The 25816-nt window shown below is 39.4% G+C and overlaps 2 protein-coding genes across 3 annotated transcripts in view; one reads left to right on the top strand and one right to left on the bottom strand.

Moving 5' to 3' along the window:
- rnf207a (ring finger protein 207a) overlaps positions 1–18061 on the top strand; it is a 27592-nt gene extending 9531 nt beyond the window's left edge. The window contains 11 exon segments of the mRNA XM_051074673.1: positions 1069–1141; positions 1792–1860; positions 2323–2391; positions 3577–3683; positions 6244–6421; positions 6914–7099; positions 7370–7421; positions 7506–7623; positions 8182–8274; positions 8812–8878; positions 8880–18061. Of these exon segments, the coding sequence (XP_050930630.1) occupies positions 1069–1141; positions 1792–1860; positions 2323–2391; positions 3577–3683; positions 6244–6421; positions 6914–7099; positions 7370–7421; positions 7506–7623; positions 8182–8274; positions 8812–8878; positions 8880–8960 (1093 nt within the window). The 3' untranslated portion in view covers positions 8961–18061.
- agtrap (angiotensin II receptor-associated protein) lies at positions 17136–25816 on the bottom strand. 2 transcript variants are annotated; one of them, XM_018679603.2, is made up of 6 exons: positions 25639–25816; positions 24403–24437; positions 24082–24190; positions 22685–22883; positions 18461–18597; positions 17136–18232 (listed from the first exon to the last, which is right to left on the bottom strand). In XM_018679603.2, the coding sequence occupies exons 1-5, from the start codon at positions 25663–25665 to the stop codon at positions 18473–18475; spliced, it is 495 nt and encodes a 164-aa protein (XP_018535119.1). In that variant the 5' UTR covers positions 25666–25816; the 3' UTR covers positions 17136–18232; positions 18461–18472. The 2 variants fall into 2 exon arrangements, with proteins under 2 accessions (XP_018535119.1, XP_018535109.1); XM_018679593.2 differs by having other exon boundaries at positions 17136–18597; positions 25639–25815.

The raw sequence follows: 25816 nt of genomic DNA, 5'->3' as shown, positions 1-25816 counted from the left end.
ATTAAAGACTTTCTAAAGTCAGTATTATCAACAGCAGCAACTGCTACAGAAAACCTAGATGCAGTCTGGTTACCTCCACTTTACATCAAAACAGTACATTACACCAACTAAAGGGCCTGCTGAAAAATGAGCCACTTGAATCTCTTGCGACACCTAGTACTGCCCTGCAAAGCCTTTTTCAGCACAGCTTACTGTCCTGAGATTAAGTTTGTAACTTTTTCATCATGTTACTAACTTTGTAGCTGTGTACTTTTGCAATCATAAAGCTGTACAGTGATAAACAGTGTAGAAATTACCTTGCAATATCGGGCCAGTGACAGCCTCCCAAACCATTAATTTAACATTAACCCAACACGAAAATAATTTAAAAATTTACAGCATTCCTTCAGGAATCATTAAAGATTGATTTAATGTCATCTAAGGTTTGCAACTAATTAGTCTCTTAGACCAAATTATTGCACATCAGTTCAATTTTATGAAAGATAAATGAGTGATATACAGTATTTGAAGATAAACATACATCAAGTTTTTGTTTGTTCGTGAATCTCTGTGAATCTGCAGACTCCTGTTTTCAGACAACAACAACCGTATATGCAAAACCTGAATAAGAACCATTTCTGAGGACTTGTCTTTTTCAGTGTGCGCTCCATGTATATGTGTGCGTGATTGAATGAGAACAATTTTGTGCATGTGAGTGAGTGAGTGTATCGGGTTGCACTCTGTGGGGATCTTTAATGAGATTTTTTGTGCCTAGTGTCCTCCATCTCTCTCTCTCTCTCTCTCTCTCTCTCTCTCTCTCTCTCTCTTTCTCTCCATTGCCTGGAAGCTGTCCAGTGGCTGGGTTCCCGGAAGGGTTTTAAAGGCTATTTATGTCAGGCTTTGTGTGTCTGGCCCTGTTGTCTGCGCTTATGTGTTTGTTACGGGAGAAGACAGATAGATTAGCTTCTGGAAATATGGAGTATGTTGTTTGTGGTTGCACCTCCTGAGCTGAATCCTTTGTGTATTTCGGCAGGCGTGTATGCCGAGGTGTAGCATTACATGTTCATGTGTTTGTGTATCTGTTTGCAGTCAACACGAGGAGAAGGAGAAAGCACTTAAGGAGCAACTCTCACACCTTACTGCCCTATTACCAACCCTCCAGGTAGGGTAAAATAAAGACCTTATAATGATAATAATAATAATAATAATAGTCAGACAGAACCACTGCTGCTGACATGTTTCTGGTCACAAATGATCATAATACCTTGAAAGAAATACTCACTTAAGTAAAAGTAGAAATGCAACACTAAAATACTCTGTTACAACTACCCAAATTCCTCCTTTCAAAATCCTGGTTCAATAAAAGTACAGCAGTGTTATACTTGTACTTGAAGTAGCAAAAGTAAAAGTACCCATTCAGCTGTAAAATAACCCCTGTGATATATATTATATATGACATTTTTGTATATAACAAGCCAAAAATGTTGAGAACTGCTTTAACCATCACCACCAGTGCAATGTATTTTATAAGTTCATCTTTTTTTAGTGTAAACTCTAGCATCTAGAGTTGCATAAAATGGAAATGCTCAAGTAAAGTACAAGTATCTCAAAACTGTAGTTGAGTAAACGTATTTAGTTACTTTCCACCACTGCTTGTACTCCTATACTGCCAAACTGACTATGAGAGATAATGATCATACAGAAAATTAAGTGTGCAGTTAGTTGTGGGATGAATGTAATACCATTTAATATCAAGTTCACTTCTTCAGCCTGTTTGAAATCTAACCTTTGTGATGTTTCTGATGTTTTCAGGTTCACCTCGTCACCTGTTCAGCTTTCCTCAGCTCAGCCAACAAGTTTGAGTTTTTGGACATGGGCTACGTGAGTACAGCGCTAATTGAAGGAACATAAATTAAATATTATGTTAATCATAACTGCATGTCATGAGTATTTTTAAACATTAATACAGATTTACTGTGCTGCAATGCAAAATAAGAAATAAGCAGATAAAAAATGAAGAGCATGCAAGGAAGCAAAAATGAATACATAAAACAAACAAAAAATGAAAGCCATTCATTAGACAAAATTGTGAAAACAAAAATAAATCAATTTAAATAAAGTTAAAATGTTAATGTAACACTGTTCATTATCAGTGATTCCACACCCCCATTGTCTACTATGGATCACAAACAACTCTGAGTTTGTTCTGAGGAAGTTTTGTTGTTGAGGGAGAGGTTACAGTATTAGCTGGACTGAATTGCTCTGTAAATGGAGGCTGTCCATAATGTCTGAGCGAGGTGAAACAGGTCACTGAATCACACCCATGTGTTCTTGCTTACACAGCAACTAATGGAGCGGCTGAAGAGGATTGTCAAGCTCCCTCATCGACTGAGGCCAGTGCAGAGCAGCAAAGTGAGTGGGAACAGTCTTTATGCAGAGCTGGAAAAGGGTATGCTGAGAATGTAATCCACTGCAGTGAGCTGATTAGTTGTTTCACTAGTTCCCAGTGCAGTTTCACCTGTTTTTTTTATCTGTGGCTCTAAAGCCCAGAACCATTTTTATTTGTAAGAACATCAATATTTTGAAAATGCCACAAGACAGAAGATTGCACATTAAAAGAAACAGACATACAAAAGCAGACATGGAGGGAGACAGCATAATTTAAGAACCTCACAACATTAAACAAGTAAAAATGTCACAAAGGACAAAACAAAGTCTAAACCAAGGTGCTTTCGTTTTTGAGGCAAGCTTAACCAACATAGTTTTGAAAAGACAATCCAAAAGAGCCAGAAAACCTGCACCAGAAATGATGCAGTGGTCTCAAAAATGGTTCCTTTTATGCATGAAAGTTCACACTTTTACCTAGGAACAGCAGTTTAATAAAACTGCTGTTCCTAGTGGACCTTGACTTTCTCAAGAAAGTCAAGGTCCACTTAACTCAAGCCCCAGGACAAGGCTATAACAGGTTGACCCTAAGTTAAGAATATTTTGTCGAAGATTTCTACTGCTAAGAAGTCATAGCTGCAGCTCCACACCAGTCACTGTTGGTGCTGCAGACATCACCAGATTTAGTAAATAGAAAAGATCTCATGAACTGAGAAGTAATGCAGTATTTAAACCATCACTGTTGCATCAGGTAGCTGAGTTGAAATCTGGTGAGTGTAAAGGCTGAAGCATTTGGAAATATTTTTATTATTTTTTGTGTATTTTTCCATATGGATGATAAAGTATATAGTTATGTATTATTTTTCTTCTTTTATGGTTAAGGGAGTAGTTTTTCTTTTATTTTCAAATTTTATCTTATCAATAAGAAGAATGATAATGATAAAGTCTGTTGTTATATTCCTTATATTACCATCTTTACTAATATATTGCAGGGTTGACTGTAGAAATGGGTGTGAATCTGGCATCTCCTGACTGTAATTTTCTTTGTTTCATTCTTTATTTTCTCTTCTCATTTTTATTTTTCTTATCTCTGTCAGTATTTCTTTTTTTCAGTTTTTGATAGAAGCCATAAAGAATAATATGTCTGATATAAGTACACATTTTGGATTAGTACAAGACTGAATGATTTGATCTCTGTCTGTCTTCTATTAGATCAACACAGACTACAGAAGTGAGTTTGCCCGCTGTCTAGAGCCCTTACTGCTGCTAGGACAGCGCTGCCCTCCCTCTGTCGCTGGATCTGCAAACATTGCAATGAGGTAAGATCATTTACCTGCTGCCAATTAACATGAATGTACTGACTAATTGATCCCTTCCCTCTGAGGTTGTACTTTATGATGTACTTTCACTGCCTGAATATCACCATAGCATCCTTTGGATTCTTCCAAGAAATCAAAAAAGTCTGGGCAGAACATTTCACACTTGTGAAGCATCCAAACTCAAAATCCCCAAATGGTTTGCAAGTACAGATGGTAGACAGCCATGACTGCAGTGCGAGGAAGGGAGGCGCCACGCTGAGTCCCGCTATGGCAGTTATCCTGTCTGTCTGTAAGCTCTGCACACTGATATGTTTACGTAAGTCACCTTGTTGCACAGGGGAAGGGAAGGAGGCCGTCGATCCTGTTTTAGAAAGCTCAGGTCCAGGAGAGCAGCAGATAACACAGGAGATGGATGGATGTGTCTGGTTGTTTGTGGTCACAGCTCTTGAATAGAGATGTTTCCTGTTTGTTGTGTTATCTGAGGAAAAGCAAATCTTTAAACAATGCCATATAGTCTCTTAACTTCATAAAAATGTGTTAAATCACCAGTAAATACAGTCTTTATTTAAACACCAGTCAGAACAAAGAGTTTTCGTCCCTCCACATACACACCCTCCCCTGACCAAATTTTGTTCCACATCAGTGTCTCCCAACTGTTCGCAGGTCCTCAAGCCCACCCACTAATGCCAGCATACTGACAACTCTCCTTTCCAACTTGTTTAGCGCCCTGCCAGTGCAAGATGCAAAGTGGGCAGGGATAGGTGGCCCGGCCGGCTGGCACTATTTTTATCATAATTTCACGGAACTCTCCAGGATTCATCTGGAAGTTGGCACGCAGAAGCGGTCGGGCCACTTTGTTCCAGGCCGCTGATGTCACTGCTTTAGCACGGGTAAAGTCTTTAATTGGCGTCACTGGTGGGAGGACAGAGGCTGGATGTGCGGAGGATGGCATGCGTATGGCAGAGAGAGAGGGATACATGTTTTAGACAGGTCCTCTGTTGCATCAACACTGGTCAAGAAGGCAGGAGTAAAAGCCTACCAGACCCCAGGTAAATGTATGTATATTTTGTGTCATGAGAATGTGACATGTGCTTTAACTTGCAGTGTGGACATTCATAACGTTGCTCTTGTTGTTACATGTAGTAGTGAAGGTTTGGGTAAACTAAACTGGTTGTGTGGGATCAGAGGCAGAGTCATAGCCTGGCTTTCTTCTCTTTTTGCCAAATTTCTGTTTATGCTTGTGGCACTATAAGATGAAAAGATGACAAGTGGTTATATGAGGTGCTTAACTCCACAATTTCACAAGTCTGCTCCATACTTCACAGATGGAGGAGGAAATGGGCTTTTCTTCACCGTATGGTGGTTCAGAATGCCGCCCACATGGTGGAGCCTGTTACTCAGTGCAACTGAATGTGTTGTTGTGTCTGATACATCCTCAATTACTGTCTGAAAGCTTCTTTTCCCCACTGGATGCAAACCGGGCAGGGATTGGTTGATGGCCAGCTGGCTGACCCTATTTTTGTCTTAATTTCACAGAATAGAAGTTGTGCAGAAGTTGTACAGGCATGTACTTTCATGTAACTGATGCTGCTGCTTTAGCACTGCCAAAGTCTTTAATTGGCTGTGTAGGGACACGGCATGGATACTCAGAGGAAAACATTCGTATAGCAGCGTGAGAGGGATGCATTCACACCTCGGCTATTGTAGAATTGCTCCTAGGGCAGTGTCACTGTTTTAGAGCCAGGTTCTAGTAGAAGCCAGATAAATGTATGTTTATCTAATGGGGTGGCTACAGTATGTGCTACATACATACTCTCACATGCTTCTTGAAGGTGATGGTGAGGAGAGGTGATTGTTCTGACTGACAGCACAAGCTCTCTCTTCTGTCAAGTGCATTGATACACAAAGAGCAAGGATTGAATATTTTCTCTTTTTTTTAATTCACCCTTCGGTTTGTTTGGTTTTGATTGGTTTGCTTTGATTGTGGTGTGTTTTTATATGTGAATGTATAAAAGAGTAAATTAGCAAATCTCCCACTGCTTAGTTTTGCAATGAAGTTGTATTTAAAGTAAAATGAGGACATTAGATAAAATATTGTTTAGATTGGTTGACTGTTGGTTGAAAAATTAACAAAACATAAAGTTATAAGTGGCATTCAACAACAGAAATTAGGGATTAGGAATTTGCTCACAATTCCCTAATGATAGCAGCAAAAGAAAAAAGCCTGAGAAACTTGAAAACAGAGTAGACTCAAAACGATATGGATATTGAACTAGGTTGATAGTGTTTAGAACAGTGCTTCAGAGCTGCACATACAAGTATGTTTATATAAAATCTGTACAGTCTGAGCAGAGGTTTGTGTAGAGGCTGTTGCCGACAATAGTGTGACTGGCCAGTGGTCAATAGTGGGGTTCAGTTTATTTAATATGAATCTTTAACCCTCCTGGCTTTAAGAGACAGAGTTTAGCTACGGATAATGTAATGGCAAAAAGTGTCATCAAATGTTAGAAGTACAGAAGAAAAGGCAGTCATGATTTTTTTCCCCCTCAACTCACCTCAGGCTCCAGTCTCCTCTCTCCATGTCCTGCCGCTCCCCGTCTCTCAGTGAGATGCCCCCAGGTTCTGTGTTGGGGCGAAGGCCCACCTCTCACCGCAACATCTGCACCAAGGTCCTCCTGGCTGAGGGAAAGGAAACACCCTTCACTGAGCACTGTCGCAACTATGAGAACACCTACAAGGTGAGCGGTGTGTGTAGGAGATTTACGCTTACATTTCTGGTAATTACCTTATACTTTTATCCAGAACAGTATTTTAAGAATTGAGTGTGTAAGTGTATAATGAACTGCACTGGCGAGGAACAGGTTGTAAGGACGTTGTAAGCATTGGGATAAACTGACTGGAGGTAATTTCTGTTTTAAATTATGAGTTTTACGTCTAGAGTTAATTTATAAATCTCTTTTATAAATCAACTTTTCTTCCAGGATCCACAAAAGTAGATGAGGAGCCAGTTCTGACCATCACAGTAAAGCAATGAAAAAGCAGCAGTTTGAATTCTTCTGGGGAACTGGTCTTCAACCTGTCTAGTGGGCAGCACAGTTTTCACACTCGGATGCACTTCGCCTAGCATCTGTGCACCCATCACACCTCTGCTGCTTTAAAGACACTGAAACATGTCCTTAGTGTCACGTCTTATATACTGTAGATATGTGTGTGTGTGTGTGTGTTTATAGACTCTCCAGACAGAGATTCAGAATCTGAAGGACCAGGTCCAGGAGCTGCACCGAGATCTGACCAAGCACCACTCCATCATCAACACAGATAAAATGGGCGAGATCCTGGACAGATCACTGCACATTGACAGCCAGATAGCCACCCAGTACTCCACTGTGGAAACTATGAGAGTCATGTTTGAAGAGGTGCGTCAGGTGGTACCTTGATGTTTTGACCTTTAGTTCATACCTGCATACCATATTCATACCTACATTTGTCCTCAGTCAGTGCACCTAGCTGCATACTAACAAGCTAGCTTTCACCCACTGTTATACATTTAGGCTGCTAAGACTGCAGAAGGGAAAGAGGGAAAAGAAAGGTAGCAAATGTCAAGGTATCCCAAGTGTGAACTGACCACAGTTCGTGTAGTATTTTATTTCATGAAAATCAGCTCACTTACTATGTTTTCTTCTCAGATCTGGGATGAAACTTTTCAGAGAGTTACCAATGAGCAGGAGATCTATGAAGGTTTGTCTTCAACAAAAACTTAAACTACCTCCTCATTTTGCTGATTCATTTCTAATTTTGAATTTCTTGGTTCATTGACTCCAGCCCAGCTTCATGACCTGATGCAGCTGAAGCAGGAGAACTTCTACCTAACCACCATCGCCAGACAGATCAGCCCTTACATCTTGTCCATCGCCAAGGTCAAAGAAAGACTCGAGCCCAGGTGTTGTAATGTATTACCCTCATATTGTCCATCTGCTCCCATACTGCTTGACTGATGACACTGATTGAGAGGGAATGAAGACTTCTCTCACTTCCAACATAGCTTTGATATGAAGCATGGTGTGTGTGTGTGTGTGTGTGTGTGTGTGTTTGTACAGTCAGGGGAGTGGATAAAGAAAGTAACAACTACAGAAATGTGTTGTATGTCCTGTCAACAGTTGTTCACAGCTTTTATTGAATATTTTTTCACAATTATTGTCACCAAACAAAATAAGCACTGTTGTTGTACTGGATGACATGTTTTGTCATTACTGATAACACTGGCTATGTAGCAATAGCAAAAACTTAATTATAGCACCTTTAAAATGTGCATCTTCAGTAGGAGCCAGTGGGCTTACTGAGGAAGTCAGAAAGTACAGAGAAACAAACTTATGTATTGTTGCTTTTGTTCTTTTTTGAGGAATTTGTTGAGCAAGAAAAATAGACTTATCTTTTAATAGCACTGGTAACTAAAGAAAATGATCATATTTCAAAATATTTTTACAATATAATTTCCCAGGTTTCAGGAGCCTAAAGAGCACCATGATGACCGCACAGAAACAATGCTGAAAATCTATGAGGACAGCTCAGTAGCAAAGGAAAGTCATGACAGGTACCGACATATGCCTTGAACACCCAAAGTTTTTCTATATGTAAAGCCTCATGTTAAGCAGAATTTAACAATATGTTTGAGATATTTAGTTGTGCATGAAGTTTCTGTAGATTTAGGTACATTACCATTAGCCACAGAGACCTTATATGATGACTGAAGAGCTGCACTTTTTAGTAAAATGTCTCCAACAAGATTTCCTCCAGCTGTAGATATACATATATACATATAAGATATGAGTTGTGATTTAGGGAGAAAACCTTTTGTGACTCATTTAATTTGCACAGCCAGGGAAGAAAAAGCTAAGTATTTAGATCTACATATGTTCTTTAGTGACAAGTCTTGTTTTATCACTGTAATAAGTGATATGGTACAATATGAATACATATGGGCTGGATATTATTGTGTGAATGGCAAAATCATAGTCAAAAACTGTCCCAGGTTTAGTAGTAGCAGAAATGTTTGTAACGAAAGTCTAATGTGTGTCTATGGTATGTGTTGAATTTTGGAGTGAAGATCCTCATTTATTTTGGTTGACAGTGACAGCCAGACCTGTGTCTCAGACCAAGACAGAGACAAGAACAACCGCCCACTGATCCTCGAATCGGGGAGAGCTCTGTCAAACCAATCGTCCAGTCAGGCAGAGGGGCCCCATGGAGACGTCCAGCCACAATGAGATGCCTTCATAAACACATGTCATTTGATTTCTGTCCCTCTCCCTCTCCCCTCCTTGGCCCCCTGGAGCAATGTGCCTTAAATCAACTATAACAAGCCCAGGATGGTATGTGACTTCTTCAGCTGTCCAGATACTGTACATAACATTTCCTCAGCAGCGGGGAGCTGTCAACAGCTCCAAGGTAAGCTGCTGGATAGACACTAACTGTGTGCACATGCATGGAGGTCAAAGACTCACAGCTGTCAGAGCCTGACACGGAAAGCCTCCTTGTGCAAAGAGGAGAAAGATAACAATATCATAAGGAATTGCTTTGGCGTTATTTAAGAGCCAGGGATCTGCTGTAATGAGAGAACAGAGAGAATAATCTTATTTCTCCAGATTGCCTTTTGTTGTTGTGTTTGTGCTTTGACTGTTAAAGCGATAAGTATGCTGAGAGTGTGAATCATTGCTCTTCTTTGTCTTTTTTCTATAGTGTGTGTAGAATTGCTTTTCTGCAGTATCTGTTCTTTGCATAAAACATTTTTTTTGGAGGCTGGAGCCTGATGATGAATGACTGCCCAGGTCCGATTCCTCAGAAGATTGTTCAGTGTGACAGCGCAGATGGAAAACAGAAAATGCAATGATGTGTGTGTCATTCTGGGTGTCAGCATAGGTCACATGTTGATTTGTGTCATGTGTGTCATCTCACGCATCAGTCCCCTCCAAAATGTAGCAGTCTTTTCCAGGATGGTGTCTGCAGCATGTTTCTTTTTCTCCCTGCAGTTTCTACATGTATGTGCAAGAGGTGAAAAAATGGAATTGCAGAGGTATGTGAATGCTACCATGCTTGCCTTACCCCCGATCTCCAAGTTTTTTAGACTCCACACTCATCCTCAATATCCCAGCCAACCAAAGAGCAGAGCTATGTACTGCTGCTGGGAATATATTTGTCTTGATTTGCCTCTCGACTTTATCACACGTCATTGTCAGCAGCATGCTTTAAGGCGTTTGCCCTAAAGGAAAAAAAACAGGTAATATTCCCCCTCTCTTACCTCCCCCTCTTCTCCTCTCTCTCATGAATGTTCTTCTTAATTAATCACGTTGGTATTTTAAATAGATGGTATTTTAAAGTGGAACGGAAAGGTATTTACCCTACTACTGCAAAGACAGGGTGATCTACAGGAGCTGCCATACATCACCAGAAAAATTTGAATTTGAAATGATGTCAGGAGTTAGTGTTGCCGACTGTAAAAGCTTTTTTTGAAGGTCTTTTTAGTCTGCCAAGAAAAACAACATCTTTGAGGAACACAGAGTTTAGTACACAGGAGCAATTCAAGGTGAAACCTCCCCACCTGCTTCTAGCTCAGAGACAGGAACAGCCCCTATTCTCAGCACAGGTAAGGATAATAATGAGGAGCTAGACTGATGGCTTCAGCAAACAGAAGGAGAAGGTTATTTACATTACGCTGCTGGAGCTAAAGTGGGTTTGTTCAGAGCCACTGCTTCACTGGAAATATTGGGGTCACGCTGGCCTTAAGGAACAGTCCTGCTCTGGAGAGGAGTCAGAGGTGCAGATTCATTAAAAATACATTTGTGACAGCAGAGTAACAAATGGCTGTGCCTGTGCTCTGGTCCTGTATACCCTCCCCATGGTCATTCATCATCTGTACTCATCGAACTACCAGGTCCATGTTCACTGTTCATTATTCTCTCTCTCCCCCTCTCTCTCTCTCTCTCTCTTTCCCTCTCTCTCTCACTGGGTCTCTGCTGGACTCCCTCAAATATTGCTTGAGGGGGAAAATAAAACTCAGAAGTTTTTTTTTTTTTTTGTAAAGACATAGCACATTTGGAGGCAAAGTTCATAGAGAGATGGTTCTCATTTGTTTAACAATTAAGACAGAACACACCTTTGGCTCCGTTCACTTTACAGCAGGCGCCAGTGTCGACACTTACAGAGGATATAGTAAAAGGAAGAACCCTGCCTCCAAGGTTTCATTTTTTAAACTCTAAAGTCTTCATAGAAGAGAAAGATAAAGATAAGATAAAATGAAAGTTTAATGATCTCTGTGGAAAAATTGGGTCACTGAAGAAATGAAAGAGTATAACATTAAAAAGAATACAATTGGAGCAGATAGAGCAGATTGAGATAAATCCACAAATAGTTGTATAATGAGGATGAAATTACAGTTGAGAGTCTTTATCGTGCTACATGCAAAACTACAGTTCTGTGCTTACAGACCTGCAGACAGATTTACAGGCTTAATATATTTCTTTAGATTTTTATGTTTGGTTTATGGATGGGAGCTTTAAAAGATGACGAGAGCCTATGAGACTTAGTGAGTTAACTGGATGTGTAGAGCTTAAATTCAAGGAAAGACATGGATTTTCTCAAACTTTGTCAAACGTGTTAGTGAAGTCATCTCAGTTTGGTTTTGGTGATTACAGATTTATTACAGAAAACCTGTTACAGACCGGACGTGTGGAGTTTGAAAGACAAGGACACTGACTGTGAAAAGGTTTAATGAAAGTCATCTTTCATTGCAATATGGGATGTGCAGGATACAGTGTTTTAGGAGCACAGCACTCACTAGGGACTAAAAACCTGGATATCTCAGCCTCTGCTGCCTCTGTGTTAGTTCTGTTTTTCAATCTGTGTCCCTCAAGTCCTCAAACTTTAAGGAAATATAAAACATAATCACTGGATAATCCCTTTAACCCATATTCTGAGGCCAGTTTTCTGGCTCTAACTCTCAAACACAGATGTATTTTTAAGACAGTTTCTAAATAAAATATAATGATAAAAAAATAAAGTTATCTGACATGAGCTTAGACACACACCAGTTTTTCACAGTTATGACTAAAATACATTCCACGCTGCTCTTGAACCTTTGAAGGCAAGACTACTACTAAATATTATCCTTGGTTTCGTTTGTGGACATGCTTTTTGCCTGACAGTATTTTCATTTCTGGCCCAATCCTCAACGCTTCAAAACTTGCTTCACAATTTCATTCTCTGATGGCAGAGAGCTACAATGCAAAACATGGGCTGTACCACAGTGGGCAACTTGGAGTTCAGTGTCTTGCTCAAGGACACTTCAACATGTGGCCAGGTATTAAACCGTCAACCCTGCAATTAATGAACAACCCACACACTCACCCACTTGCCCTGCAAAGTCTAGGGTTTAAAACTGTACACATGCAGCAACTTTGATTGTGAGCTCTAATTGGCTTTGTGGATTGGACTTAACTGTTTAGGTTAACTTAAGTCAGACTTTTCACAGTAGTCCAGCTTTATTTACCTCCTTCAAGGAAAGACCCCCAAGAGACAAGATGCAGCGTTTTTTTGTACAGTGTTGAAATTTCAAAAACTAAAACTAAGCAGTTTTTTGCCTAATGGTGAGAGATTTGTTGACCCCCTCTCTGCTGGCTGCTGTGGACCAGGAGGGTAATTGGAATCAATTTTGATGCCGTTATCACCACTGACAGATGCACCAGGCCAGAGTGTGAAAAGGTCAGGTGTTGAGGGAGCCCTCCCAAGGGACTGAAGATGCTTGAGGCATAAAAATGTCATTCCTGAATCAATTTCATGTGTGAACACTGCTTTTATGTTTGAGGAGGTTTCGAGCATGACTGTTTCTTGTAGTTTTCCTACTGTTGGCCACCAAACAGCTCCAGAGACCAGGTGGGGGTTGAATGAGATGTTTAAGATAGGGAGACTCCATCACTTCCCATCCAGACAAGGACCGATTCTTTCTCCTGTGCATCTAAACTTAAATACAGAAGTGTAGGTCAAGGCATGTCAATATTTTTTAATCACTCACTGCCTACATGCTGTATAATTGACCCAGGAGTCATAACCAAGGGTTTCAATTTGACCCCAGCAGTTCTCAGGGTCATATTTTTTATTCCCATCCACTCAGCCTACATCTGGAAGTGTGAGGGAGAAAACATGCTATTTGCATTTTGCTTTGTATTTATTTATTTAAAAATATTTAAATATGCAGACATTTTGGGAGTCTGGGCACAGTCTGGAGGACTAGTTTATTCTGAGTTTGTCTTCTCTGAGAATCAAGAAAAAAAACAGTGGGGGTTGGTTAGAGGAGAGAGTGAAGAAATAGCAGAGAAAAAAATATTGAAACAAAGAAAGAAAAATAATAAGAAAAAAAAGCAATACCAAGGTAAATCTTCCACAACTATGAGTGTAATAGTCTATATTATTTTTACATTGTGAATTAAGATTGTGGTATTGATTGTTTGTCTTGATAAATAGGCCGAATGCGACAAGAAAGTTGCAGCAAATATGAAATCATGATGTTATTTGAGCCATTATTTATCTTAGGCACCACAGCCAAATCAATTGTCATATGTCCAGTGGATTTTCTATGTGAAATCATAAAGGAGTAAATGTTGTTAGTTTCATTGTCACAGCTCTTCTCAGGAATAAACAACATAAACCCCTTTAAAACAATCTGCTGGCCAATTTGATTTCAGAGATATTGTTCACCTCTAGATGCAGTAAATAAGACACATCTGATTGTATTGGAAGTCTGAAACCCACACACTCATTCTTTCAAAACCTCTCCAGGGATTGTCACTAATGCAATGGCAGAGCTGACAAATTGAGTTCCTTTTATTGCATCGAACAACAATGGCAGCAAGTGAGCATGTCCTTGACTCTGAGGAATCACAGGTGTGAGCCCGAGGATGTGTCAAACCTGCATGCATGTGAGGCTCAGGAGAGGTAGCCCAGCAGCTCCTTATTAATCAACAGCTTATTGGGCTGCTGGCCATACCCTTCTCCTCCTCCTTCCCCTCCCCCACCTCCTTTCTTTTCCCTCGCCACCTTCACCCCCACCATCCTCTTCCTCTATCATTCCTCCTCACCGCTCCCCTCCCTTTTTTTTCCCTCTTTACAGCCACAGCCTCCCATTCTGGTCAGGAGCTCTGCACAAATGAATCATTAACACAGGTTGCCCACTAATTAAGACCTTTCCCACACACTCTCACAATAGGAAAGAAAGAAAACACAACAAGGTTCAGTGTGGAAAAAAAATGAAGAAAAAAAAAACACTGATTATTGTGAATATTTTAACACATAATTCTGTTACCCTGCTTTTGGCTAATTTGGCCTCATTACTAAAACATCTCAGCCCTGTCACAGCTGGTGGTAGGAGCACAGGCAGGCTGGTGCAATTTAATTTAATAGTGTAAATGATGAGGACCCTGGCTTACAAACAGACAAGTAGACTGGTAACAAACACATAAACACAGGTAGCAAGAAATATAGCAGGAATGAGAGTCTGACAACTGACAGGTAAGAAATACAGGGGAGTAAATGAGGGAATGAGGAACAGGTGTGTAGGAAGGCGGGGAGGCTCCAGTGATTGGGAATTGGAAACAGGTGAGCAGGTGAATCTGGGAGCAGGAGGAAAGTCTGAGGACATCTGGTGGGTGGGTGGAGCATGACAGGAATCATGAGCTGCCTGAGCCGAAAAAAACAAATTAACTTGAATTCCAATTCTTAAGAAACTTGCTAAAGGTTCTTGGCATATTACTGCAACATATAAATGTGTTTCCCCTTTTACACTTGGGTTTTTGCAATAATGTCTGCAGTATCTGATTCATTCAGCATCATGGACTTACAGCCCTATCGGCTGATCAGCAGTATACCAATACTGTATACTGTAGATGTGAACAGGTCAATACAAACTGACTCTGCAACCTAAAAATTCTTCATTTTTTGGTTGGGAGTTTGGTTGTGTTAATTTTACAGTTGTTTATTTCAAGTGTCTTTTAAACAATGAACTGTCAAGAAGATGATAAAAATGATTCTCTATATTTTTTTTAGGAAATGTAATTAAATTATGAACCCATTGAATAAAGCACTCAATTTAGCTGCAAGATGCTCCAAGCCAATATCCAATCCAAGTAGTTTCCTTTTTTGACATACTACTTTTCCCTCAACCTCTCTCACCTAGACTACACCCCAAACATCTTTGTGTTAAGATGTACATGAACATGCGTCCACAATAATCAATTATTAGATTCCCTCCAAAGAATAAGCTGAATGGATTCTCAGTATAACATTGTTGCTCTACTTCTTTGATCCACACAGACTGACATCAAAACATGGTTGATATTTGAACTGCAATGACTGGGCCTGTACTCTGAGGTGTTGAACATATAGTGGTTGTGGTACAGTCAGGGGGAATGCTAGTATGTGTTTATACATATGAATGTGTACAAGATTGCTGCTGTTGCTGCTGCAGTAATAAAATTTCCATTCAAGCTTTCTTTCTAAGAGGCCCTGGAGGCTCCACTATATATAAACAGATGACAAGGCTGTTACCTCAAGGGTCTGTGGCTCCACAGCCTACACACTTGAGCACAATAGACCATTCAGGCTAACCAGAGTTACTGGCTCCCTATAATGAAAGCCATCAGGGACACAAACCTAGGCTGCATTCTGTGGGCACTACTTCAATACTTCATGTAATTTATTGAGTAACACTTGTTTTCATCTGGCGTATGTGTGGGTGAAATATGAAAATCAGGTGTTTTCACATCGCAGGTGCATACAGTACAGTCGCTCTAATTACCTGTTATATCTGCAATGCAAGAGGCAGCAGATAAATCTTGAACCTTCAGCTTGTTTGAAGCTTGTTTCATAATTGTGTAATTTTAAGTCAGTTACAGGTGCTTTTGTAGTTTGTATTGAACCTGGAGGTTGAGTTTTGACAAGTTTTGGCTCTCATTTAAAATGGGTTAAGACTGAAGGTGGTATGTCTCTGGGAAAATGCACAGTGGAGTGCAAAAAAAGGGGTAGAGGAGGGGAACGGCGGGAAGATAAATGTTTTGTCTGGCTGGATAAATAAAAGCAGGGAGATAAAGTGATCTTTGAGAGAAGCAGGCTGAGAGTAAACAGAGGTGTTAGATAGAGAGGAAGAATAAAAAAATACCAGAGAAAAAAGGTGGGGAGAGAAAAATCTGAAAGCTTGCATGGACACGAGTGAGCAGCCAATCTCAAAATGGCTTGAATAACTGAATGTCATATACAGTAAATACTTTTTAGTCAACCAGCATAGAAAAGCTTATTTGACAAATAGAAATTAAAAAAAAAAAAACAATACTTCACATCAGTACTGACCTTGAATTAAGCAAGGACAAACACTCTCATGGTGGAAAACCAAAACAAAATGTGGCAAATGTGATCAGTCATAGAAAAAACATTTGGAAAAAATCAAGATCAAGATTAAGACAGAGCTGCAGTGAAAACATTCAGTCTACATTTTTCATCCTTGAACTTAAAGACAACATGATTACAGTATGAATAGCAGTAACCAGTAAGTAGTCTTTGTATCTTTAACATAGTCTTACCTTGTGCCTTTTTAAGTATTTTATTTATTTATTTATTTTTGAACAAGAACAAGTGTCATTAAGCTGAAACCACTGCAGCTGAAAGCTTACTTAAGGACCTGCCCACCTCTTCAGGAAATGCTGAAACAACATGCCTACTCCTAAATACAGTAGTACTGGTGCAAAAATGCAGTTTTTAAAATTATCTTTATTATGGATAGAGTTACAAAACCTTTGTGCAGGTGTCTCGTTATACTCATATACTTGAAGTTGCAGATTCTGATCTTGTCTCCAAGTTATCACACAGAGCTGTAAGTGGACATTATGTGCTACTGCAGTGATTTAGTATGGGAATGCTCAACGGGTGTGGAACTAGGCTACTGCATCTCAGTGCAATACATTGATTGAGGCATAATTAGATGAGGTATAAAAAGCAAGTAAGGTGACCTAAGGTAACCAACAATTACCACATCTCTGTTGTGTCATGGAAATCCATTGTGATTTCAAAACAGGAACTTTGAACTTGTTACTTTTTCAAAAAGAGAACTGACTGTAAAAAAATCCAAAATGATGCAATCGCTCAGTAAACTCTGCAGCCACAGTGCGCGCTTTCTGTACCCTCTAACCGCTATAACTTATGTAATTTACACACTTAAAGTGAGAGTGCACACTACGTACAATGTTCAATGAATGATGTGCCATATTATTCAATGTTCACTGAGCACTAATGACAGCGCTGCTGTGAATATTTCAAGGTTTTAAACCCTTCATTCAACATTTGTGATGTAAAAACAAAGTCTGATATCTACTGATGCACAGTAGGAACGTATTCAGAACGTAACAGATCAACAGCTGACAGTATGAGGTCGGCAATTTATTGATAGAGGATTTACGTTACAAATGAGTGTTGTGAAATGTTTGTAATAAAGCTACATTTGAAATGAGGTACACACAAAGCCGATCATTACTGAATCACTTGAAAAAAATCTCAACATTTCTCTTTTTTTTTTTCATAGTGGCAGTGCGAAGTATGACTATAGGTCTTACCATGGGTTTTGCATAGATCAACATCAAGAATAAATGAACAGAACTTCAATTTTGGTCATCATGTCTTCAACTTAGTCAAAGGATTTCACAGCTCTTATTAGTTGAAGTACAAAGGCACAAGGTAGCTTCTTACTAAGGCATGACACTGTTGTATTAAGAACCGTCCACTGCTTTACACATTGTTGTGTCGTAAAGCAAAGACTAACTGGAAATAATAATTACATACTGCATACGTGAGTACTTAAAGCTGGAGTGCGGGACTTTACATTCTGTTACATTCAAGCCATTGCAGAATGAGTTCACACAATGCTGATTAAAGCCTATGAGCACCAGGTAAATCTCTCTGTATTTACAGTGCACCAGAATTTTACATCAGGTGTCTGTGGCGCCATTTCTGCACTGGCTAGCGATGCATGATACATCAATCATTAATGACTGGTTTACCAGACTGAGGAGAGGGACTGAGATGGTCAGAGTATGGCAGAAAAAACAAAAAAAAAGTTATCTGATGCTCCAGATAAAAAAAAGAAACTCTGCATTTAAAGGACAGATTATAGTCTAAAAAGCATAGCAATCGATGGTGAGGACAAATGTTGATTGTAATTCCTCTCATTGCCAGAAGGGGGAGACAAAAGTTCCGCACTGCAGGTTTAATAATTTACAGAACACAAAGAGAAACACATGTGACTCTTATTGTCTGTAACATTAATAAAACAAAAACAAAAAAAAAAATGACTCACTTGGAAAAAGTAACCTAACAAAACTCCTGCAAACACAAGAGTTCCATTCCACATCTTTCCACTAAAAATAGTAACCGGTAAAAACAGCATGGGAGTGGTAGCGCAGTTTTTCCTCTGCATTTATTCAGCAATGATGTGCCCGCTCAGCAAAAAACATTCCCACCTTTGAAGAAAAAATTAAAAAGGGTTTAATTACGCCACATTTCGTTCTAAAACCCACACAGAATTAATGATTTACCACTATAACGGTTTTCAATTTGTTTTCAGTGCTGCAATCTGCAGCAGACCAACTACACAAAACAAATGGACCGATGTGGAGTCGACTGTAAAAATTGTCCCTGACCACGGCACTGTTGCATAAAAAGTCAGAGGAAAACGCTGTATTATTCACCCCCTGGTTCTCTCAGTATGTGCGGCCTCCTGGGTTGCTGTTCTGGGCCTGGTTGAAGGGATTTGCTGGGCTGGAGGACTCATCCTGTTGGTCAATGGACTGGTAGGCATCTCTGTTTCGTGATACGGTGGGGAAACCTACAGGGACAAGTCAAAAAGTCTTCAACATGCACAATCCCTGCCATCCAAATGTTTTATTCATTAGCATATCTAATCAAGGCTCTTGTTTTGGAGAATGGACTATTGATGATATATATATGTTAAAGAAACAATCCTTTGAAAGCTTCTACCCACATCTTGTTTTTTTACTCTCACACAAATTCATGGCACAGTTGGGTAGATTTGTTATCTTGACTCAAGCATCTGGCCCCCTCTGAATAAATATAGAATATAATGCTAAAAAATGTCTTTGCCAACACACAGTAAAGCATACACTGCAGCTGCTGAACGCTAGACTGAGAAAACATTAAAATGCATCCATAGCACCTCTTTTGAGTGGTGCTATGGAACTGTTTGCAATGAAAGCCTGTGCATACAAGTTCCTGGCTACATTATGTCATGTAAATAGGCTTTATAATGAAACCTATGAAAGCAGTATAGAGTTATAATCCATCTGAAACGTCTTACAGGACTCCCTGTGACACTGTACAAACAGCCTCAACTCTGACGTGGCCAGAATAACAATGACGTGTTTTCAGAAGTTCAAAGGCCCAAACAGTCTTACCTCTGTTCACAGTTCTATTACTGTGACAAACACGCATATATCAGAGCTGTCAAACAAGATATTTACTTTCATTGCTGACTTTTGATGATTTTCAAAAACATATCAATTCTACTGAAGCACTGATGTTTATTTTATTCAAAAGCATAAAAATACATAGATAATTTAAAAGAACTGTATCAACCTTAAATCATCTGTCCTCTTCTAAGTGTGGGTACAAACATGTCACAGTCATTGTCTATGAGTCAACATTATGTTGATTTTAATTAGTCTGATTTGAGAATGTGCACCATCATGCAGCTCTGCTTTAAATACATGCACACAGAATACACAAACACTAATGAGGTGTCTGGAGAGTAGAAAATATGAATAAAACATAGATGCAAACTTGCAGAAAACATACAAACATATAATAGAATAGACATGAATACAAACATACAGTACTGACAAACACAGGATGTAGGCAGGTTTCAGAAGGTAATGAAGACTGATGAAGAAGACAGAGGAACAGGCAAAGAGAAAGAAAGACAACTCAGTATTAACACGATAATAATCAGGAAAGAAATAAGAACATAAAAGTCTCTTTTTGTCCTGAAGCCTGATTTGTAATCTTACTTCCTGTGTGGAAGGGGATGGAAGAGGATGATTGGAGGAGAGAAACGGTAAAAAGGAAGCCGGGAATCAATAGCGGCGGCCAATAAAGGCACTGTCAGCACTATCCGTGGTGCATCGACTGTCCACAGAGGTCTCTAAATCTGAGAGGTCAAAGGTCAGCAGTGGAGAAGAGAAGAGGTCAAATCATAACAGGGAAAAACACGAGACAACACGGGTGCTCACATTGAAAAAAAACATGACAAAGGGCAGGACAGACGGTGAGGTTAGAAATGATGACATGCAAGAAAAGAACAGGAAATTTAGGCTTTGCGAAATTCTTGCATGAGGATTACAAATTAATTGACTGTGTAACCACAAGCTATGTGAGAATATCTAGAGGTAAGGCATGGCAGGCAACTGACTGTCAACAAAAAACAAAACTTTCAGACTTCCTCTTGACAGACTATGACTTGGATTGTACTTCATTTGTACACTGCTTTGAATAGATGCATCTGCCAAAAAAATAAATAAGTGTTAAAAAAAAATACACATGACTTTAGCTTGTACTGTAGGTCCCTGGTATCGCAGGATAGCTTGTTACTTTAGTATTACTGTACGGTATCATGAGGAAAAAAGTAAGGCCAGACTGTAATTTCTCTCTAACCGATCCTTGTTTGATTTATATTTTATCGTGAGTATTTTGAAGAGTAAAATATGTTTAATTTTTACAAGAAAGAAAAAAAAAAGTGTCTGGTAATGTAACACTCTCTCAGGTAATAGGTCTGGCACAAGTTGTTGGAGTGTTAACTTTCCCTAATCCAACTACAGAGCTGCTTGTGTTAGCCTTAACTCTCATAGAGCATTCATGAAATAGTACACAGTGGAAGTGCTAGTCTTGAACTGGGCTTTTTTTAGCACCACTTTTAACCCCACAGAATAATGTACTGATCAGGACAATACAGCAGGCTATGCTAACTTTTAATCAGCCTTGGAAGTGGTTAATATAATTAGTGTGAGTTAATTAGTGTGCTAATGTTTGCTGCTTACATTACAGCAGATAAACACACTGTTTTGTCCAGTCCTTACAATTTTCATCAATAGTTCTGAGGCACAACCCTCAAACTATTGCTTTACTTGCTTACTTTAGAGGCCCATGCACACTATTTCAGTACGTTAAACCCTGCTTATAGATACATCAGGTAACTGTATCTATAGTTACAGTTGCTTAGCTGTGATTGGACAATTGCTGCTCAGCTGAGGTGTTGAGCAAAAAGTCAATTCAATCAGTAGTAAATGGTTAATCGCTCAGTCTTACAGTCTTTTTTGTATTAAGCAATGTAAAAGTAAACCTAAAATACACACACCTAAAATGATTTAAACCAGCATAAAAAGGACTGCCTGTCAAAATTCAGGGGGTCCTATCAACAATTCACTCACATGCACCTGATTAGTCTGCATCCCAGAGTGCTCAGAACAGCAGGTAACCATGTTAATGCTAGCTATGCAATCAGACAGCAATTAAAAACACACATTGTCTGAGACCTACATTAGCTACACTCATCAGTCACCAGACAGCCAATCACAGTCTAATGGATGTACCTGCTGTGTGTATGTGGCATTAAAAGGAGAACAGATTCATCAGTATTCAATTATCCTCCAAAACATTCAAATCAGGAGATATTTTATTTTGTCAGCTGCAGTGTTGGTTGGCATTGCAGGATGAAATTTCACTACATTTGCCAGTGTGCAGTGTATAACAATATTATTTAATAAGTCTTTTTTTTACCATTATACCCCCATGTCCTGGTTTACTTTTAAAGTAAAGACTGTGCAAGTCTAGACAAGGAAAACTTGCTACCCCTGTGTGGTACCATTCTGATCATCACCATCAAATCATACACTGCCAATGATGAATACAAACACATATTGTTAATCCATAAAGACAAATCCATGAGTAACATTTTCAAGGATTTAAGAGTCCAGCCATCGTCACGGCTCAGTGGGATTTCTGATGGAAAAGCTCTCAGCAGAGCCATTCCAAGTCCACAAATCAATGGCCACACACAGTTAATCAAAGAATATATCTTTGAGTATCTCCTGACTAGCTGATGGAAGAAGGGTACTTAACATTTGTCTGCCCACAAGCAGAGAGCTACATACTCAGTGGTCAATCACAAAATCTCTATGTCTGTGTTCACCAGCACAGACTCCATCTCTGCTTCTTTTCACATTAATCCTGAGCTGTTTTTCGATCATGCCACAATATAGGTTTTTCAGCCTCCATGGGTTTAATATGTTCCTCAGTGCAGTATAAACTGGTGGCCAAGATGACACACAAACGTTATGAACAACTCGTGGAGAAATGATTTCCTTGCCCAGGCCAAGACATTTCACTGCATTTAAAAAGTCTTGTGACTGTAACTAATTACTCTGACTGTGGAATCATCTGTTAGTGGTTTAGCACAGAGTCTTCCCAGTTTGTGCCGCACTTGGTAGGCCTTTCATGACAAACGGCATAAAACAGCAGGGCAGGGAGAATCTCAAAGCGCCTCTGGACACATACATCACACTGTACCTTACTTTGGTCACACTCACTCAATCTTTTTTTTGTGGAAAGTAGAAAACCTCACATATTTTAGATAATTTCTCACTGGTTTTGAAATTATACCAGAGCATATGCAGTCACTGGATGAAACCCTGTTTCATTATGTAATGACTTATTTTCTGTGTCATCTCCTTCTCAAAATGTAATTAAATTTTATTGGTTTCCTCACTATAAATCCCAATAAACTGTAAAATATCCATATCCTTTCTAAGAATCTTTTTTTTGAAAAGGGTTTATATTCCTGTTGATGTCTATATCTTATGATACTGTACATGACTGGATGTCCAACATCTGGTGGCACTTACCAAAGTTGACGTTGTAATCTCCTCCACGTTCGCGGTACATTTGGTAAACAAAGAAGCAGGACACAGGTTTGAGCAGCAGGCTGAGGATGGCCATTCCTTGGCTGAAGTGGTCCCTATCCGTTGAGTGCTCAATCAGTGTATAATAGATCCCAAAATGGATGATGTCGGTCAATATTGTCAATATCATCCCCATCAGAAACTACAGATGAAAAAGGAAAGAAAACTTAATGGACAGTGTCTCAGACTTTTAAAACTACTGTCATGGAAACACAGGAAGAGAGAATATTTAATTTAGAAATTCAATTCTTTTATTATTCCATTATTATGGGATTCAGAAATAATTCTCCAAAGAAAAAGACTTAAAGATGATAATGGAGGAAGACCTACAAAAGAGTGAGTGAGAGAGTGAATGGTTGATTTGACACGTCAAGGAATCTTTCCTCTTACTGCCTGCTCAGTCCACAAGACTCTTTCCATAGAGACCCTATATGTGAAGCAACAGTAATGCTAAAATCTGAAGTACATAAAAGGTAAAATGGTTCCTCTGTGGTCACTTCTCAACGGCAATTATAGGTTCAATCCAGTGACAGTCAGAACCCATTACTATCAAAAGTGTAATTTATCAGGAAACTGGACAACTAGCTTTTCTTCAGGTGAATCTCCACCTTCAAAACCCTCAGGTGTCATGTATTTGTTTGGCAAGTAACACAACTTCACAGTCAGTGTAGCAGTCTGACTATGGCTTAGATTTAACTGAGTTGTCCAGTTCTCTTAGGAAGGACTGACTTTCCATTCATTCTCAAACTTTTTTCAACTGAGTAATGATGAGCTGACTGAGCTACAGCACCAAACCTTTGGCTTAGCTCTGCTGTCTCCAGGAGAAAATGTTTGTCTTCTGGAAGAACATTTGACTGAGAAAAATCAGCAAAGAGGGAAACTCTACAAATCTACAGATGCGTAGCAGAGCTGTGCCTGATTATGAGCCGTGTCTTCTTTTTTTGTCATCTGTCACCACTGGTAGGCCGGTGTTGCTGACATTTGGAAACACAGCTCTTACTTCTGAATTAGCCTTGTTAACTTTTTAGGCTTCAAATAGTTTATTGTTCCCAAACTGTCTAACTTGCATCAGACAAATCTAAAGCAACACTACAGACCAGCATTTTCATAAAGCTGGTCCTGCTATAAACTGATGCACCATGAAAGCCACGGCTACTGTATTCTGTGCTGAATTAAGGGAAGGGTATCTTTCTCCAAGAGATGCTCACAGATTGTCCCAGATTCCACAGACAAATAGGTTAGCACGGATACGCAGTGCTGTGCCTATAGTTAGACTCCTGTATGTGTCACATGATGTTAAGATTACAGCCTGCTGTGAAGAAGTCGAGGCAAAGACTCACCATGAGCACAGCATCGATCGAGTCCCTTTGTGCAATGGCCCAGACCCCAACTGCTAAAACACTGAAGTTCGACCAAGAGTAGGAGCTGGGGATCAAACCCATGCATCCCCTAAAAAGCACAGACACAATTCAAACATATGTATGTTAAGAATTAGATTCGATTAAACAAAGTATTGAACGTGGAGGTTAAAGCGTAGAGCCTGAAGAAGAGTGTGAGTCAGTCCTTACATATGAGTGTGTGTGTGTGTGTGTCTGCATGCTAGAAGGAGAGAAATTCCCCAGGTCTGTGAAAAAAAAAAAAAAACTTGTGTTCACACTCACCATACTGTAAGCAGCCAGTGCAACAGTACTATAGCCTATGATAGAGAAAGACAAAAAAAAAAGTGAGAATTAAAAAGAAATTCAGGATTGTTTAAGATGTTTTTGAATATTTTCCCTGTGATATAGGACAGCTCAGGTTAAAGCTGGGACAATTACTCAATTGACAGAAAATGTACCACCAACCATCCTGAGAAAGGATGAATCATTTTCCAGCTAAAAAAAACTCCTAGCTCATCCGCAGTGATGATCTCTGTTTTATGTCACTGTAAACTGAGCCTCTTTAGGTTTTAGAAATAGGGTTATCTGCAGGTGTCACCATAGATTTTGAGAAACTGTCTTTAATAGGAGTATAAATAATGAAAATATCCATCAGAGCCAGAAACTACAGAACTAAACGTAAAACATGTGATCGGTCTTAATCTACATGAGGCTGCCTCAGAATGATTGATTTCATGGTCCCACAGATAGCTGGTCTGAAATTTGTAAATTATGAATCAATAAAATGCACCTTTTCCGAGAAAAAAAAAATTTAAGTCTGAGTGCTCTTTTAGCTTCATTTACATCTTCTTTTCTAACTTTTCATGTCTCGTGTTAAGTCAGAGTTTCTGAGCTTTGAATGAGAGCTGTTCAAACTGCTTTTGAACCATTTAGCCTTTAGAAACAGCTCAAAGGAAGAATACAACTGAATGGTTCCCTTTTTTAAAGGGATGTCATGACATGCAGACATCAGGTCACTTATATCCCTGACAGAAAAATCAGTGCCTCCAAGCATTTGCAGGCAAACATTTTAAACAAAAGTGGAGAAATCAGGAATGACTGACAAGAAATTTAGTTCATATTATAGATAACATGACGGTTCTGTTTAAAATCTGTTCACAAGTACACTGCATCTCTCTAATATCTCAAATATAGAGAGCAGATTCATCACTATGTCTGCATATCTCAACTCCTATACTGTTATTGACTGCAGTTCATCACTGAAAACATCACTGTGAAGACTTTAAATGCACTAATAACTTCATACTTTCTACTTAAAAAAAAAAACCCACCAACAAAAACACAATGCACTGCTCCGTGTCTCTTGCAGAGGCAGCTGTTGTCACACAGGGGAATTTCCAATGAGAATTTAACAAAGTTGACAACATATAGTTCAACAGCAGTCTTTGTTAAACTCTGTTTAAAGACCGACCATCATAAACACCTCCGACATTATAACGAAGAAAGCAGCAGCCTCACCTTTAGATTTATGGCAGGGATTTCCATAATAGGCTGTTTGTTTTGTTGTTTCTTGCTACGTTGATCCGGTTCACTGTTTCAACTTGTTGAGGGGCTACATGAAAAACAGCGGCAGGCTTTCCCGTACACAAACTTCTTTCCTCCTCCCCTCAGCTCAGCCTGCAAACACAAACCATGT

The sequence above is a fragment of the Lates calcarifer genome, linkage group LG12 (genome assembly GCF_001640805.2).
Source record: "Lates calcarifer isolate ASB-BC8 linkage group LG12, TLL_Latcal_v3, whole genome shotgun sequence".
NCBI classification, from domain to species: domain Eukaryota; kingdom Metazoa; phylum Chordata; class Actinopteri; family Centropomidae; genus Lates; species Lates calcarifer.
Note: the sequence above shows the minus strand (reverse complement) of the source record. Positions and strands in the feature narration are given on the sequence as shown.